This window comes from Elaeis guineensis, chromosome 6, assembly GCF_000442705.2.
Source record: "Elaeis guineensis isolate ETL-2024a chromosome 6, EG11, whole genome shotgun sequence".
Classification (NCBI taxonomy): Eukaryota; Viridiplantae; Streptophyta; class Magnoliopsida; order Arecales; family Arecaceae; genus Elaeis; species Elaeis guineensis.
In genome coordinates, this window is record NC_025998.2 from 119058895 (window position 1) to 119075807 (window position 16913).

At 34.2% G+C, this 16913-nt stretch overlaps 1 protein-coding gene across 2 annotated transcripts in view; it reads left to right on the forward strand.

Annotated features, from left to right (window-relative positions):
* The window catches only part of LOC105046766 (thiosulfate/3-mercaptopyruvate sulfurtransferase 2), a 41662-nt gene that overhangs the window by 14130 nt on the left and 10619 nt on the right, over positions 1-16913 (forward strand). For both annotated transcript variants that reach the window (XR_012142177.1, XM_073259658.1), the window contains exons 6-9: positions 59-221; positions 1244-1303; positions 5914-5972; positions 15285-15366. Coding sequence is in view for 1 of the 2 variants with exons in the window: in XM_073259658.1 (XP_073115759.1) it covers positions 59-221; positions 1244-1303; positions 5914-5972; positions 15285-15366 (364 nt within the window). In the remaining variant the exon portion in view is untranslated. The remainder of the gene's footprint in view (positions 1-58; positions 222-1243; positions 1304-5913; positions 5973-15284; positions 15367-16913) is intronic.

The window sequence follows — 16913 nt, forward strand, 5'->3', positions numbered from 1 at the left end:
AATTTATTGGAAGTAGGCTTTCCCACTAACAAGTTCATTTCTTATGATTGGCAAATAGGATGTTCCGAGTCTTTGGACATGATAAGGTTTGGGTGTTGGATGGTGGTTTGCCAGAGTGGCGTGCTTCTGGATTTGATGTTGAATCTAGTGCATCTGGAGATGCCATATTGAAAGCAAGTGCAGCTAGGGAAGCAGTTGAAAAGGTTTATCATGGACAGCTGGTATGTGTACTTCTCTATAATATATTATTGGAGTTTTATCATGAAATAAAGTTTGTTGGTGTGAATCACTTGGTTCCAAATGCAATTATGTATTGTAATGATAGGTTTGCATTATTGAAGATTTGCACCAACAACATTGTTGGTCCAATGCATGAGCCTCCCGCCATTGCAGGTCTAAATAGGGTCAAATTTTTGCAGTCTTACCCTAAAGTGCGAAGAGATCATTTCAATGTTTCAAACTTGTGACCCCTAAGTCTCAATGGAGCAGCCTTGCCATTTTGCCGAGGCTCACCCTCTATTGAACATGCACTTATATACTCCTTAAAATTTGTCACATTTTCTATGCTATTACATGAGGACTTGTAGGTTTGGCATTCACATTTCTTTGCTCCTTTACTTTTGACATGACCGAGTATATACTAGAGTGATCATTGATTAATTTTTAATGATGGGTGCAACCTATGTTTTCTAGTTTGTATTTACAGTAAAATCTTCCTACTCATGTTCCTTTGTTTAAAGGATGGAGATATGCGGCAAGTGTGTTTTTTTTTTTTTTTTGGTGGTGGGGGGTGGGGGCGGGGATAGACATCTGTTTACCATATGTTTTATCTTTTACACTTGGTATATGAAATTACTTAACTAACAAAGTTTTGTCAGCTTCTCAAGTTATTTGCGTCTGTGGATGAATAATGGATTGAACAGAGGATGTGCAAACTTGGCTGAATTGAAAACTGAAGCAAATGGAATTTGAACTTTCTTAACCTTTTTAAACATGTCGATTTGGTATTTTAGTAAGCTATTGGACTATTGCTAATTGTCAATGCAGGTTATTCAAAATTTTTATGGTTCCATATTTGGGACTACCACTAACGAATAGCTGTGGTTTGATATCATGACAATCATTGCCACGATAAGCTTCTGACTTGCTGAAATAATTGATACTAGCTCTCTGTATAAATAGGTCATTTTGTTTATAGAACCAGTAGAATATGTGTCTGCTCAGGAAGTACTCTTTTGTGCAGGTTGGCCCTACCACATTTGAAGCAAAGTTCCAGCCTCATCTTGTGTGGATGCTTGAACAGGTTAGGATAGTGTATATCAGTTACCTGCTTCTGAAGTACATACTATTAATGGCTCGTCTTTTTGTTGACAATAGGTGCTTGCTATAAGTGAACGTATTCAATTAATGAAAAAGTGAAGCTAACTTCTTTGAAACTGATATAGATGATAAAATAACTTATATTTGGGTGATATTACACTTTGTCTTTGGCTTTTTATAGATCAATCTACTTAATTCTATCTCGTAGGACATTCTTCCTGAATTTTCTAGTATACAATTTTATCAGGTTGTATTTTGAAGTGATGCAACTTTGATAAATTTCTTCTCCTTGAAATATTAACTCACAACAAAGAGCCTTGATCCATATATATAGGATTTGCTTTACAGATCAAATTGTGGTTAAATGAAATATTAGAATTTTCGATAGCCATCTCTCAATTTAACATGAACCCTGTTTGTATCGAATTGGTGCAGAGATATCTTGTTAAGGCAACTGGAGCCTAAGTAGGGTGCATTATTAACATTTTTTGCTTCTGAATGTTGTCCAGATAGACAACCCAAGAGGACGGGAGGGGGGGGGTGGAGGTTAATTGGATTTTTCAAAAATTTAGAACTTGCTGTGCACAGAAATTTACTAAGTGAAGTAATGTGATGAGAGCGATGCAATGTAACATAAGTATAAAGATACAAATAATGAGTAATGAAAAGAAGAGACAAAGGCATAATCAAATACGGGGCTTTTATAGTGGTTTGGCGCTAAACTCAGCACCTATGTCCACTCCCCCAGTCATCTTTGGGAATTCCACTATAATCTTTCCTAGATTACAACTCGATTGTTTTTTCGGGCTCATAATCAAAATTCAGTTGATTTTTCTAGTGGAAATCAACCAAAATCACTCCCTCTAGGCACTTATAGACTTACAAAACAAACACACTCCAATTCAAGATTTGGATGGATCTATCCCCAAGTTTCAATCCCAATTGAAACTTGTTTACAATAGAAAATTAGAAGTACAATGTGAAGCACAACAAAAAGCTCCTAAAAGGGCAAAAGGAAGGTCGATGAAGCTCTTCGAAGATTGTGTCAAGGAAGCTTGACAATCAATGCATTCTTCTTTCTCTGAAAATCATTTGAATGCTTCAAGAATTTGGTGGTTGGAAGGTTGTAAATCTTTCTTGCATGCTCACTTAATGCTCTTGGATTTTCTCTGTTTTTCTTTCTCTTGACTCTTCTATTTGTTGGTAGCCTTTAAAACTGTTAAAATGTTCAAAAAGCCGTTTCTTGCTGTTGGAGACTAAAAACTAGCCATTTTGCATAATTCTGGAATTTCTGCAAAACTAACCGTTAGAGCTGTCAGTTGTAGTCGAGTTGACTTGGATCTAGTAGGAGTCAACTCGAGATGACTATGAGTTGGCTCGCTAGAGATGGGTTGGCTCGATATTTGGTATGAGAAATATGTCTCTCCATCTTTACTAAGAGAGTTGACTCGGCCACTAGAAGTCAGGTCGGAGTTGTTCAAGAGTCGATTCGAGACCAAGTAGGAGTCGACTCGAGTTCAGGGTGAAAAATATATCTCTTTGCCTCATCTGAGAGAGTTGACTTGGCAAAAAGTAGGGGCCGACTCACAGATTGTGTCACTCATTTTATGTGCCAGAGTCGACTCTTTGAAGCTTGGAGTCGGCTCTTGATTTTTCCATTTGATTTCTTATAATGTGGTTTCTTCAATCTGCTTTCTTTGGCTCCTTAACTTGGCATTCACAAGAGACTTCTTGAGAGTGAACTTTGCTTCCTGAAACATTCTCAATAAGAATTTCACCAACTCATTAATACCAAAATATATACTCCAATATTTTATATTCATCAAAATCAATCCTTGGGTTAACACTGAAATAATAAGCAACTTTTTGTTCTCTAGAAAGAAGAAGACAAGATTTGTAATAGGGGATTCGCATTATCTTTTCTAGATTATCTCAATGTCGATATCTGTAGTGATGAGGCATCAATTAAAGTTTATTTTATTTCTCACTAGCTAATAATTTTGAATTGTGAGTACTTGCAGAAATGCAATACCAATATGTATAGATTTTTGTGCCACTTTTGTGCCATATGTTTGAGTGGTGAAGACATTAGTAGTCACTTATTCGTAGGTGGCTGGATATGTTTGATCTACTTCTTTTTCCTTTTGCCTCTGACATTGTTGGGCGTGCAATGTCTTATTGTATAGCTTTGCAGTGATTCTTGTCAAAACTTGTTTCTAGCGTATCGATGTGGGACTTATGGAAGAGAAGGTGCATAGTTTACTTTGAGTTAAGGACAAGCTGGTGGCTATTAAATTGAGAAGATTAAAAGGGAATTATCTTGCAATTTGCATCATTCTTCTGTTCTTAAAGTGAAGAATATGCTTAATATTTTGTGGAGCTAAACTGTGCACTTCTTACTTTAGGCACATGGCTTCCACTTTTTAACATCTTTTGCTTCAATTGTACTTTTGAGCTGAATTATTGTATAGTTTGAGAGCAATTCATTTATGCTCATTGTGGTACCGTCTCTTTGTATTATCTAGATATGTAAGATGAATGAATTTCCATGAAATGGATCTGAGGACATCCAGTGGACTATTAGATGTGAGGTTTTCAGTAAGGTTATCGTAGAATTTAGACATGAGCATACAAAAAGTGCCGTTGTGGTTCTTCGGGGATGAATTAGTCATCCTAAAGAGGGTGGCATGAGATAAGCTGTATATATTTCTACTTGACTGTGTTAATTCTTTGTTATTATCATCAATCCTTATTCCTTATTGAATTGCATCCAAATACCCTGACCAACAAATGACAAGGGTTGAAAATTATTAAGAGCTAGATTGGTTGTGTGCCTATCTGCCTAGTTGTCAATATCATTTTTGTTGTATTAAAATGTATATCAGTTTTGTTGAACATAGCAAGGTTAGAAACAGATAGTCTTCATTTCTTTTTCATGCTTTCTCTGACCTTTTTTTTTTTGCATTTTAAGTATAATTATCCATTAAAAAATTTAGTTTCACTAATTCAGATTTATTCAGAGGGGAGTCCTTTGTTCCATAGAGTTTAAGCATCACGATTGTGTGATACAGTAGGTTTACTTGTGAAGGCTAATTTAGGAACTTCAGTTTATTTTATTAAGTATTTTTTTTGTTTAGCTTCAGGATTATACATTATGTGATCTAAGAGTTTCATTTACCTGGTTTAAACTAAGAAACCAGTAGTGTTCAAATAAAAAAAAAAAGTTGTTTCCTAGGACTTCAGGCATGCATTATGTGAATGATGAACTTAAGCTGATCTAGCTGTACCTTTTGTTTGGTTCTTCTTTATCTAGCATCATTATTTCCTTTTGCCGTTTTCTAAGCCTCTTTTTCTTTGATAAAGATCAGCTTAGATGGTAATATTTTTATTGCCATCCTTTGAGTTTCATCATTTTTCCCACTTGACTACAGCAATGGTTTTGAGGGACTGTTTGTTTGGTTGTTTGCACTTCAATTGCTACTTGCAATTTTCATTGCATAAAAATTCTCAAAAGTTGCATTTTGTATTGCGGTTAAAGATGCCTTGGTACTAATGGCATCTACGGTTGCAAATCCTATCCGATCCATCTCTTAACAGCTTAGATAAAATTATATTTCCATATTATATTAATATACTAAATATCAGTTATTTTATTTTAATAATATATGCTATAAAATATAAATTATAATTATTACCAATGCATATAATTTATAATAGTATGTTAATATAAATAATTTATAATAGTATGTCATTGTAATAATTAATATAATAATCATTTAACAATATTGTTATTAGGATTAGAGTATACTAATAATGCTATTGTTATATCACAGTGACTCATATTATATTCTATATATAATATTATGAAAATAATCATAATTATATTTTAGTAACTATGCTATAATAATTGTTAATTATTATCATATGAATTATAAAATATATGTTTGTTATTATCATCATAATATATCTAATTATTATTATACAAATTATCATAATAACACATGCTACAAACATATAACTATTTTAGTGTGAACTAATTTTAGAATAGTGCAATTACTATAATAATTATGAGGATCATGTCATAATAATCATATAATAATATCATTACTTTATAATAATTATACTCATACAAATAAAATATTATAATATAGAGTTTCATATTATAATTATTATTATATAATATGATTATGATTATTATAATAATATAACTAATATATAATGAATATTAGATATAACTAGGATATAATAAAACAATACTTATTAATGTTATAAGAGGTTTCTAATTTTTTGCATGAAAAGTTTGTGGTACCCTGATTTGATTGCTTGTATTACTACATACGTGCAGGCACATCATATATTAGTTTTGTTCCTAATAATATTTGTGAGGCAATGATGCTTTGAGTGCTTGAATTTTGAATTCCAAATGTATACATGACTACGAAAAGAGACCTATATAAGATCCGTTTATTTATTTAGTTAGTTTTGATTTATTCTGGCTTCATGGTAATTGCTTTTGTAACTTAATTTTTCTCATGATCTTTCTTTTTTTTTTTAAAAAAAAAATAAACAAATCAAATGACTTGTGTGTTTCAGGTGAAACAAAACATTAATGATCAAACACATCAACATATAGATGCTCGATCAAAGCCTAGGTAAGTGCATGGTATCTATTGTTCTATATTCTATTATCCTCTATAGAGGAAAGATATAAGTTTTTATCATGTATGCATGTGAGTTGTTCTGTATGGTTATAGTTGATCTCGCTCAAGCTTTTCCACTTTATTAAAAATATATGAACTATAACTTAATGGCAAAATATTCTCTGGTTATATATTGATGCCACTAATACTCTTATTCTCATGTGATATATATGCAATTTTATAAAGAATATGAAGTCTATAACGTATACTAACTAAACTTTTCTTGATTGAAATGCTTTTACTTATCCAAAAAAGATTGAAAAATAAAGACCATTAGTTCTTTTCATCCTAGAAGCAAACAAAGACACATAATTTATTGAATTTGTCTTTTCCATCTGAATGTACATAAATTTTCATTGCAAAAGCAAACTTGATATTGGCTAGATCAATTGATTTGAGCAATTAGTTCATCTATGCATTTCAAAAAATGAAAGGACCTCTGACCTCATTGAAGCTATGAAAGTTGTGAATTTCAAATAAGTTGTCGTGATAAGATGTGGCAAGGTGGCATGGATACATTCTTGGACTATGGAAGTTTAGTTGTCTATAACACAATTTAGAGAGAAGTGGGCCCCTATAAGTGCTTGACCTCTGTTATTGTCATCTCTTGATGTATCTTCTTTTATCCATCTAATTGAAGGTATCATCCATAATCTTCAAAACTAGATCCTCTTAACGCAATCTTTAAAGGTTAATATTGAAACATAGAACCACGAATCAAAGCAAGTCAGAAGCTGCAACAGTACAGGACAGAGTGGTTAAAACTCTTGAGGTGATATAGTTGTTGGTGCTCCACAAGGTGTCATGATAAAGAGAGGGGCTCAAATTTGTATGCAATGATTATGGAAAAGAAGGAAAAAATCCAAGAAAATTCTGAAAGGTGTAGAAGAAGATAAAAATTTTTGAGCAGAAGAATTGTATCCTTCAATGAAGAAATCAAGGATTGATGAAGCTGACTCAAATAAATTAGGTAAGATTTGTTGGTCATGCTTATGGTAAGTTGATGTTACTAGTAACTGTAAGCATTAAGAACAGTCTCTCATATGTTTATGGTTGGCTTCATGGATTCTGTTTCTTCAAGAGTTCTTATTGAAGGTTGTGTTCAACTCCTCTAGAGTTTAAGGTGTCACTGTCTTCTCACTACTTTTTGGAAGTCTTTTTGTTGAAACTTTCCTTTTATATACTGTCCTAGCAAAAGATGTTTAATTTTGTGGTCTCTAAGTTCCTTCCCAGCCATGCTAGAGCAATCATCATTCTACAAAATTTATTCATATTCATAACTTTGTGTCTTTAAGAAAGTATGTTTTGTGCATCACTTTTATTTCACAGTATCACCTGAGGTTTGAAAGAGAAATGTTTGTATGTATATGCAAAGCAGCAGTATAGAATGATAGATTCTATGAAAGGCCTTATCCAAGTCAGAGGTGGGAAGGAGCTTTTGTACCTAAAAAATAATAACAACCAAAACTGCACCATATTTTTTTTATTAGTGTGTGTGTTGCTAGGGTGTCATGTTGGCAATCACATAATATATTCATACTTGATGGATAAAATCTGGTATACCCTGCAAACAGTGGGAGCCTTCCACCAACAAAGATATGCATAGGACAGAAGATCGTGCCATCATTTTTGCCAAGTTGAATAAAACTCATGAAGCAGCCAGACAGAATTAAGTAATGTTAAAGGCAATTAAAAATATTTCACTATGCATATGAGATAAAGCTTTTGCCTTGTTAGATATTATTTATAAGACTCTTAGTCTCTACATGTAATCAACTCAAAATTCTTTGCAATACCAAGAAATATTGCTAGTAATACCCTAAGTCTTCATGTGGAATCAGCTCAGAATTGTTGTAATAGTAAAAAAATTGGAGAGAATTCATTATTTTGCTTTGGGCTCACAATTTTTTGAGTCGTTATGAGTTTAATAATGTTAAATTAGATGCACTCACTTCCTTCGCCATCTCAGTCTCTTCCTTTTATGCGCTTCCATCTAATTTATTTTCACATGTTTGTTACCCTTATCCAATATTTTGCCAAAGTTTGAAGGATCCTAGTCTCCCTAGCATCACACATGATGCATATTGCACTTTGAGCCATCATTTCCCCTTTCTAAATAACCCTTGAAAGAGTAAGTTTTAAATGTTGCTCTTTTGCCATGTCTTTGCATTATGAATGGTCATTGCTTATTATTTCATAAAAACCTTTACTTTGCCGCTTGGATCTTCTTCTTCTTTTTTTTTTTTTTTTTGTGTTATTCAGCTTTGACAGCTAACTCATTATCAAGTCAGTGTCCTGATTAAGGTTTATAATGCTGGTTGCCAACTTATTTTGGGCCATGCGAGCGCATATGCCATTTTTTGCAAAAACCCCAAATGTATACTAGAAGCAATTTAATAATCAAAATATAAGATATTTAATAGGCGCCATGCTGACTTAGAAGCACAAATATGGACGTGGATGTAGATACAACATTATATTGATATGTCAATAAATTAAATCTGGGAAAAATAGGACATAATATGGTTAATATATGACAGTAATAGTATATGTTGTATATGTATAGATACACACATATTACATATATGTCAGGAAAAACATTCATACTTTCATAGTTTATCATAAAACACTATATATCGACTTTCAATGTTACAATTTATAAGATCAGTTACAATGTTCTGGTTCATACTTCCTATTATAGCAAGTTCATAATCCATTGTGTTCATCATCGAAATGTTAACGATAATCAAAAAGAAAAGAAGCTCCTCCACTCATTCTGTACCCAAAAAGAACAATTAAAAGGAGGTTTATCTTCAATGGGCACACCATCATTGCCATTGCCTTCATCAATCAATATCACAGCCCCCATACCTGGCTCATTAAGTGAGAGATCTGTAAGCAGAGTCATCTGGCACTCTCGAATGAATCAAAGTCATCTTCTCCAACATCCCAGATCATGCTTTCTTTTTTCATGTAATCTTAACTGCTCCTTGATAAAAGATGAAGATCTGTGCGCACAAATACCAAATCTTCAGCATATTGTGGCGTTATTTTTGCTTTTATCTTTGAGTGAATAAAGGAATAAGTGTTCCAATTCCTCTTACAAAATGAAGAGGAGGTTGGTTGTCCAAATAGTTTTAAAGCCAAAAACTTTGAACAAGGATTCAGAAGACCTACGACTACCCATCATTGCTTTGGATCCAAAATCCCTCTATGATTCTTGATTAGCAATGTCTACTCAAGCTGTTGACAAGTTCCCATTCTTCTCTCCTCTGAATTACAAAGTATCTTTTCATGTCTTGTTTCTGATATGAGGAATCTCCAAATTCTTTTGTGAAGAAACACGGTTTGGAGCCTCATCAGTTCAAGTTGCTCTATTATAAATGAAATGAGAATTAATTCATGAACTATGATTATATAACCATAGGAAAAAAAAACATTTTGCAACTTAGGAAGTTAAGGAGTTATCTTGTATTAGTGGATTTGCCAAGTGAAATGGTCTTTCTTTATACCATGGATCAACTAAAACATTGTGCATCACACTTTATTAAAGGTTGAATCATCATCTTCCTTCTTCATTTCATGTCGACATATTTGCATCTTTACCTTGTCTATCATTAAGTCCCACATATCATAGAATAATTGAATAGTTGGCTTATCTGTATTGGCAATTTGTAACATTTCATATATGGGCTGGCTAAAGGAAAGTATGTAATCAATTTTGTTCCATCGTAAATCATCAAGGACTTTCTTTTTCACAAACGATTCCTTCTCAATGTCATCCTCCCATGACAAGCCCACTTGTGAGTAAAGACCGTAAATTGTAGACCATGATTTATTTTCTTAGATCTTTTGAAATCACTGAAGCATGGTGTGTATCAACAATTGCAAGCATCTTCAAGTTCACAAATTCATTGAGAATTGCTGGCTCCATTGAGTGTTTCATAATGAAATTCCTGATAACCATCTCATTCCCGACAACAAATGTAATGTAATCTTCAGATCAAGATTAAGGGTGTGCATTGTGCATGGTGTCCAAAAATTATGTGCATCTCTGAGCGTCAACAAGCAATCATGCGGCCTTGAATGTTCAAGCATTACTTATATCACCTGCACCACATTTGGGGGTCCAACATCTGCATTGGTTTTGCCAAACAAGTTAGCCATGTAGAACCCATCTTTGTACTCTCCTTCATGATAAATAGCTTTCAAAAAAATAGGTTGACTTTCTATTACTGCAGAAAAAATTGATCCGTAGCCTCCTTGTGCATCTTTCCATCCATCATGTCAATGCTTGGTTCCTTCTTCCATCTATGTTTTCTTCATTATTTCCAACAATTTTTTTATGTTTGTCCCCTCTTTAGTCCTCAATGAGTTAACCCATGGCAAATAAGTTGAATTGTTTACAGCGGAAGCATGTAAGCTGAAATAATAAGGGTTCCTTGCAAGGTGAAATTGAAAGCCAGTTAAATGAAACACCCTCACAATCTAACTATTAAGATTCTCTATATTAGAAACTCGAAATGATTGTTTGATATGGACATTGCCTTTCATTTCCAAGTTTCTAAAGCCTTTTGCCTAGATGTCTCAATGCGTTATGTACCTATGCCTCCTAAAATTGCATTGGAAGATGTAACATGTACAGGTATATAGAAATCTTCACCCTCAATTCAGTTTCTTCCACCACCTTTCTCATCTCCAAAATATTTTCATCACCTTCGAGCAACTGGTTCTGTTTCAGTGTTTCTCACCAAATATATGTAAACTCTCCAAATAAAATACTTAAAAACTTGAAGACAATAGTTCCATTGGAATTTAGTATTCCTTGTCCTCATCTTCACTTATCTAACTCTTTAACCTACTTCCAAAGATTATGGTCATTTTGACTAGCAATGGGGCTACCACTACCCATAAAATTTGAGTGTTCTGTATCTTTTTTACTAACAAATTTAACACAAAACGAAAATTTAATAAAATTAACAATATAATAAAAATAAATCAGGGAAATATATAAAATTTGCTAGAGATAAATGCAGCAAATTCATATTATCCTGGACATATAAATGCAGCAAGCCAGCAATGGATTAAAAATTCTATCATTTTAGAAAAGTAAATGGAACAACATGAGAAAAGAATGAATGTAGCAATATTGAAAAAAGCATCACAACAAGGAAAACATTTGTAGAAATCATGGTACTATTTCCCCCCTCCCAAGCAAAAAAGAGCTTGAGGATTTAACGCTAATCATCATCTGATACACACGAGTGAGAAATTCGACAAGTGTGATGCTGCCAGTGTTCTGCTCCGTATGTCTTGCTGTTAGTGCTTCTCCATAGCCTCCACTTCCCACCCAACCTTAATTCCATCTTGATGGAAATACTGGCAGTACTATGTATGAAATTTTAAAATTTTATGTATCGGAACTATTAGATTAAACAATTTAACTTAATTTACATGTATAAGATCTAATATAGTCTACCATGCCAAGACCTATAATATGATTTAACATGCATATAAGATCTGAAAATAAAACTTGCATTGATCTAATCGAAGCTGCGATCTAGATCTAACTGTTAGATCTATCAATAACGATCAAATAAGTTCAGAAACAATTACCGAACTGTAAGTTGATGATCTCTGCTGGTCCAATATTTGGATAGGTGCTCCTTCAGGTTGCTCACAGTCGTACGAAGTTGTCCGGCCTCTACAGATCGTCCACACGAAGATCGGTGCAGATCAGGCTTCTTGAAAGTGCTAGCTTGCAAGGATCTAGAAAGGCTGAACTCCTCTTCTTCGTTTGACCTCTTGGACGCTCCAAAGAAAGAGAATATTTGGAGAAGGAAGAGGAGAGGAGGAGCTCTGGAGAAAAATAAAAATCAGCAAGGAGAACATATGAGGTGTCTACTATTGGAGCCGCCTTTATATAGACAAGGGCTAGGGTTTTTGGTCAAAAGGAGAGGGCACCAATAGAGTCCATGCCAAAACAATTTGGGCATCCCAAAATTTTTGGAAATAGCTTTTGGCGTGATGAAGGAGATCTGATCTTTCACATGCCCAAAAACTCTTCAAGGAAAAAGAGGAAAAAATTAATTGGCACCTCCCTTCTTTCCAAACTTGAAAAATCTCTTTCCTTCTTATTTCCTTATCTCTAATTCGGATTGCATTCGAATTAGGCAGGAGATAAGATTATGACTCATCATGTTATGCCGCCCACCCTTACTGGGCCCACATTCTTCATGCCAAAAATCTTATGCCAAAACTATTTTGGTGTTGAGAATAAAGGCATGGGTCCAGGGTGGTGCAAGAGAAGAGGATAGAGTCCCTACTGACTGGGACTCTTCATTTCCAAATTAATTCTAAGCCAAATCAAATCCGATTCGAACCCAGTAATAGAAATAAACCTAATCTGATTAGGAGTCCAATCATCTCAATAAATTTTTAACCCAATTAGGAATTAGCTGAGCCCAAGTCCTGATCAAATCAGGATCAAATTTCTCTTACAATCAAGCTTGATCAAATCAAATCCAATCTAAGTCAAACTGAATCTAATTCAATTAGACTTGATTCAAAGCTGTTTGCTCAATCAAATTGAGTTAATTAGTAATCTAATTACTAATTAATTCTTCTTTAATAGTAGAGTCCCAATCCAGTAGGATTCTCCTCCAGAGTCCCAATCTCAGTGGGACTCTTCACCATAGTCACAATCCAATTGGACTCTTTAACCATCAGATCTGATCGAATCTTCTAATGTGTGTGACCCCATAGGTTCGAACCTAAGCCGGTAGCATAGGATAATTTTTTATACTAATCGATGTAACCATCTAGCAATGGGATCCGACATCTGGATAGGCCGAAGGATTGTAAAGCAACATTCTAGAATCTATTGGCATATGGTTACTGTATAATTCATCTTTTTGATCCTAATGCTCAAGGTGACCTAGGGTTTGATTGTCAACCCTAATATAGTTGACCACATTGTATTTCAACCTTTCAAATCCATCACATGGATTATCCTGACTAAGGTTTTACTAAATTGAAATACATTGATGCATATCTCCTACTAATTCAGAGAAGTCAATTCCATCTTGACTCACACACCAACTTGATAAATACTTGACTGTACGTAGTAACCTTCCGTTACTGAATTAAAAATTTAGATGGTCCGGTACTAAAGTACAGTGAGTTGCTTACAAGTCACCGTAGTGATCTCATGTTTGAGGGACACTTATACCCATACCTTTCACGAGCTACTCTTGACAGCACAGTGCTCAGCAAATGGTCACGTTTGATGCGAATGTACTCTTATATTCCATCTGCATGCCATACTAGTGTCTCCATACTCTTTGGTTAAGAGGACAACCAATTCATATGGCATACAACGACCTGTACTTGATATTACTATCATCCTATTAATAGTATATCATTTGATCTTTTAAGGACTAAGCGACAAATCCTATTTTGTTGATTAAATATAGTCCTAAGGACTTCATCACAATACAGGAGTTCGAAATAAAATAGAGAAATTATGACAAAAATATCAAATAATTTTTATTAGTGAAAATTCATATATAATTACAAATATGAGCATAATCGTCAACAGACTGATAATTGGTTTTTGAACATATTTTCCAACACATCTCTTTCTCTCCTCTCTTCTCTTCTCTTCTCTTCTCTTAATTAGGGCATAAGAGAATAGGACACGACAAACATGCAGGCCAACTGCTAACTTAGCATTTAGTGAGTGTGGAGCAAATTTGGATTCAAAACCCACATGATCTGAATTGAATGACCCACCAGCATCTTAGAAGTATTCCGGAATATCCCAGGAGTATCTTAGAAGTATTTTGACATAACCTAGCACCGTCTAGGTCCTGGTTTAATTATAAAAAGAAAATTGAGATTCTTGTTTTCCATAGTAGGCACATATTGGGGCCATATCCAACATGTATTAATACCTGACATGTATCGGACATAGCCACAAGTGGTCCTAGATGCTGACCTATGTTAGCTATCAGTACCGACCCCCGCATGCTGCATACCGGCCAGCACAGGCTAATATTTGAAACCATCATCCTAATGAAGTTGTGTTTAATATCATTTAGTAACTGGTTTTTAAGTGCAGTTGACCAGTTGCCCCACTACTTGGAATTTGTTTACCATTTTGACCACATTATCTGTCAATTTGCTTGGTTTCATCTTGTTGCTTCTAGGTTTCCTGTCACGCTCCTTGTTGCTCCTCACAGTAACCATATTAGCTGACATACAAGGTTGCCTGTCATACTTTTCCAACTACTTTTTATTGGTTTTTTTTAATAGTTACAAAAAATAACATTACCTTTAGGGATTTTTATATAATTATTTCAGGTTAGCATAGAGATTTCTTCTTCTCTCATTTCCAGCAGAATGGAGCAACCAAGAAAACCATTGTTTTCTTGATTCTTAATATAGTTGTTTTTGAGATATCTCTTGAAATTAGATTTCCTTTTTATTTGTGTTCAAGGAAGCCTTTTGACATGAAAATTTTTAGTTTCTTGTTGACAAACATCCTTATTCATTGAAGCTCATTATCATTTGTTCCAGGAGAGTTATTACACCTTGCATTTTTCTTTACATTCGATATATTAAGGACATGTGAGACTTGAACACTAACCGGGAGCCTATTTGCTTTGCAAATTCGATTGCCATCAATGTGTGACACCCCTTGGATTTGCTTTCACTCTAATATCATTTTTAACATCGAAAGGTTTGAAAAACATGCATTGATGGGTTGTAATTTTGATTTATCAATATATTTTATGAACTTATTTTCGTTTTTTTGGGAATTAAAAAATGAGGATGACTGGTTTTGTTAGCATATGAGTGAAGAAAGCCTTATGAATGTCTTCCAGCTATATGGAGCAGCTGTGGGGAGTTAGCAGAAAAATTTCATAGATTAGGCACAAGTTGTTTAAGAGGATAGCAAGACGCTTGAGTCTCAACTAGGAAATAGCAATCTGTATCATGTTCAGTTATCATTGTTGCATGAAATTTGATCTTTAGGTTTTGATGTTTGTGCCGAGGGTTTTAAATTTTGGCACAAAAAACAAAGAAAGAAACTTGAATTTGACCTAAAATACCATGCATGTCTCTTCATGCCAGGCAATGTTTTGGTCGTCACACATTTCAGTTCTTGTACTGGTGGTGCATCCTTTTATTTCCATCTTTCATGTCATGCATGTATTCATAACCTTGTTGGTTTTATAAAGATGCCTGGTTGTATCTCAGGTTTGATGGCATAGCTCTAGAGCCACGGAAGGGAATTAGAAGTGGTCATGTGCCTGGCAGCAAGTGCATTCCTTTTGGTCAGGTAGGAAACTGCATCAATTTCCTAAGTAACTATTTACTTGCCCATCTTTGGAAGGAACTGATTTCTTGTTTCATGCATCTGCACATGATCTCATGGGGAGTGTCAGAAATTCCTTTCACAATTGTCCTTTAAAGTTTGAATAATTAAAGCAAATAAGAAAAGACCTGTGGGGGATGATTCTGATAGATAAGGGTGTCAGTTGCGAGACATCTGATTATTGTGGGCCTCATGCAGATAGCAAATAGATGGACTGCTTTGATTTACTCATGAAAACCTTCTAAATGTGAGCTACATATGTGTAAGGTTTGGAATGCCCTTGATGCATGTGCTTGGAACAGCTGCAACATAGAGATATGTCAAGAAATGGCATTAAGCTAACTATTCATATACCAATTTTAAGTTTCAAGTTAAACACATGAAAGAAGTGTATTTTGTGATGACGCGTATAATTAATGTGGATGCAACCTAAATACAAATTAAATCAACAACTTTGTAAACTTAACCTGCTTTGGCCTGCACATGTAATTTGATTTGTTCCTGTTGGGGCCAACACAAATTTCATTGTGCATTTGATGGATATTGCAATTTCCTATTTAACCTTGTGGAGAAATTCTGGTATTGCTGATCATGAATGACAAAAGATATTAAGAGTTGTGTGAGTAGAACTTATATTGGTACTGGTATACCAACCTGAGGCTCTACTCTCATTGGCACCATGGCATGGTTAAAAGGGATATTTAATTATATATAATGGTGATATTGTTTAGATAAGAGATGCTAAAGATTCTTTGATAGTGTAAACCATGCTTTTGGGATTTTGTATGTGTGAAATAATAAATAAACACATATTTTATTGGTTATGTTTTGTGATTAAACTTTTGTCGATTCAGTGGTTGAGGTAGTATTTATATGAGAGTACACTTGAAGAAGAATTCATATTTAAAGGGTGCATATGCAGACACGAGACTAATGGCCTTGCATGCAAAGGCGTCCCAAGCAAACATCTGGCTATGCAGAGCCATTTGTAGTACGTGCAGCAAATCTAAGGTTTTTTAAGAGAAATTTTGGAGTCTTTCCAAGGCTTTCTGATTTTTCTATTTATCTTTCAGTTTAGCTAGAATAAGAGGTATTTACAGAGAGAGAGGATGCTTCAAGGGCTATGACTGAATTAGGGATATGATACCCTTAAATGTAAGAGGTAGGTTTATTATATTAGCTAGAGTGTGAAGAAAGGGATCAATGAGATATTTGGGTTTATGGGATAGGATTTAATATTTGTGCTTCTTGTGTCTCTTTAGTTCTCAATGGCTAAGATTTTGTAGGAAGGGAAGAGAATGGTTTCAAGGATAGTATGAGAACTCTTTGGATCTAGTGGTTAGGATTGATATAAGATTTTGTAATGACATGTTTCCTATCATTTTTAAGGAGTTTTGAGTACAAAAAGTTTATCTTAAGATTCAAGCATCTGCAAAAGCTCTAGTGTTTGCTATTGGAACTCTAAAAGTTTTCATAGTCGATGGATATAAGACAAACTGAAATAAATTTTC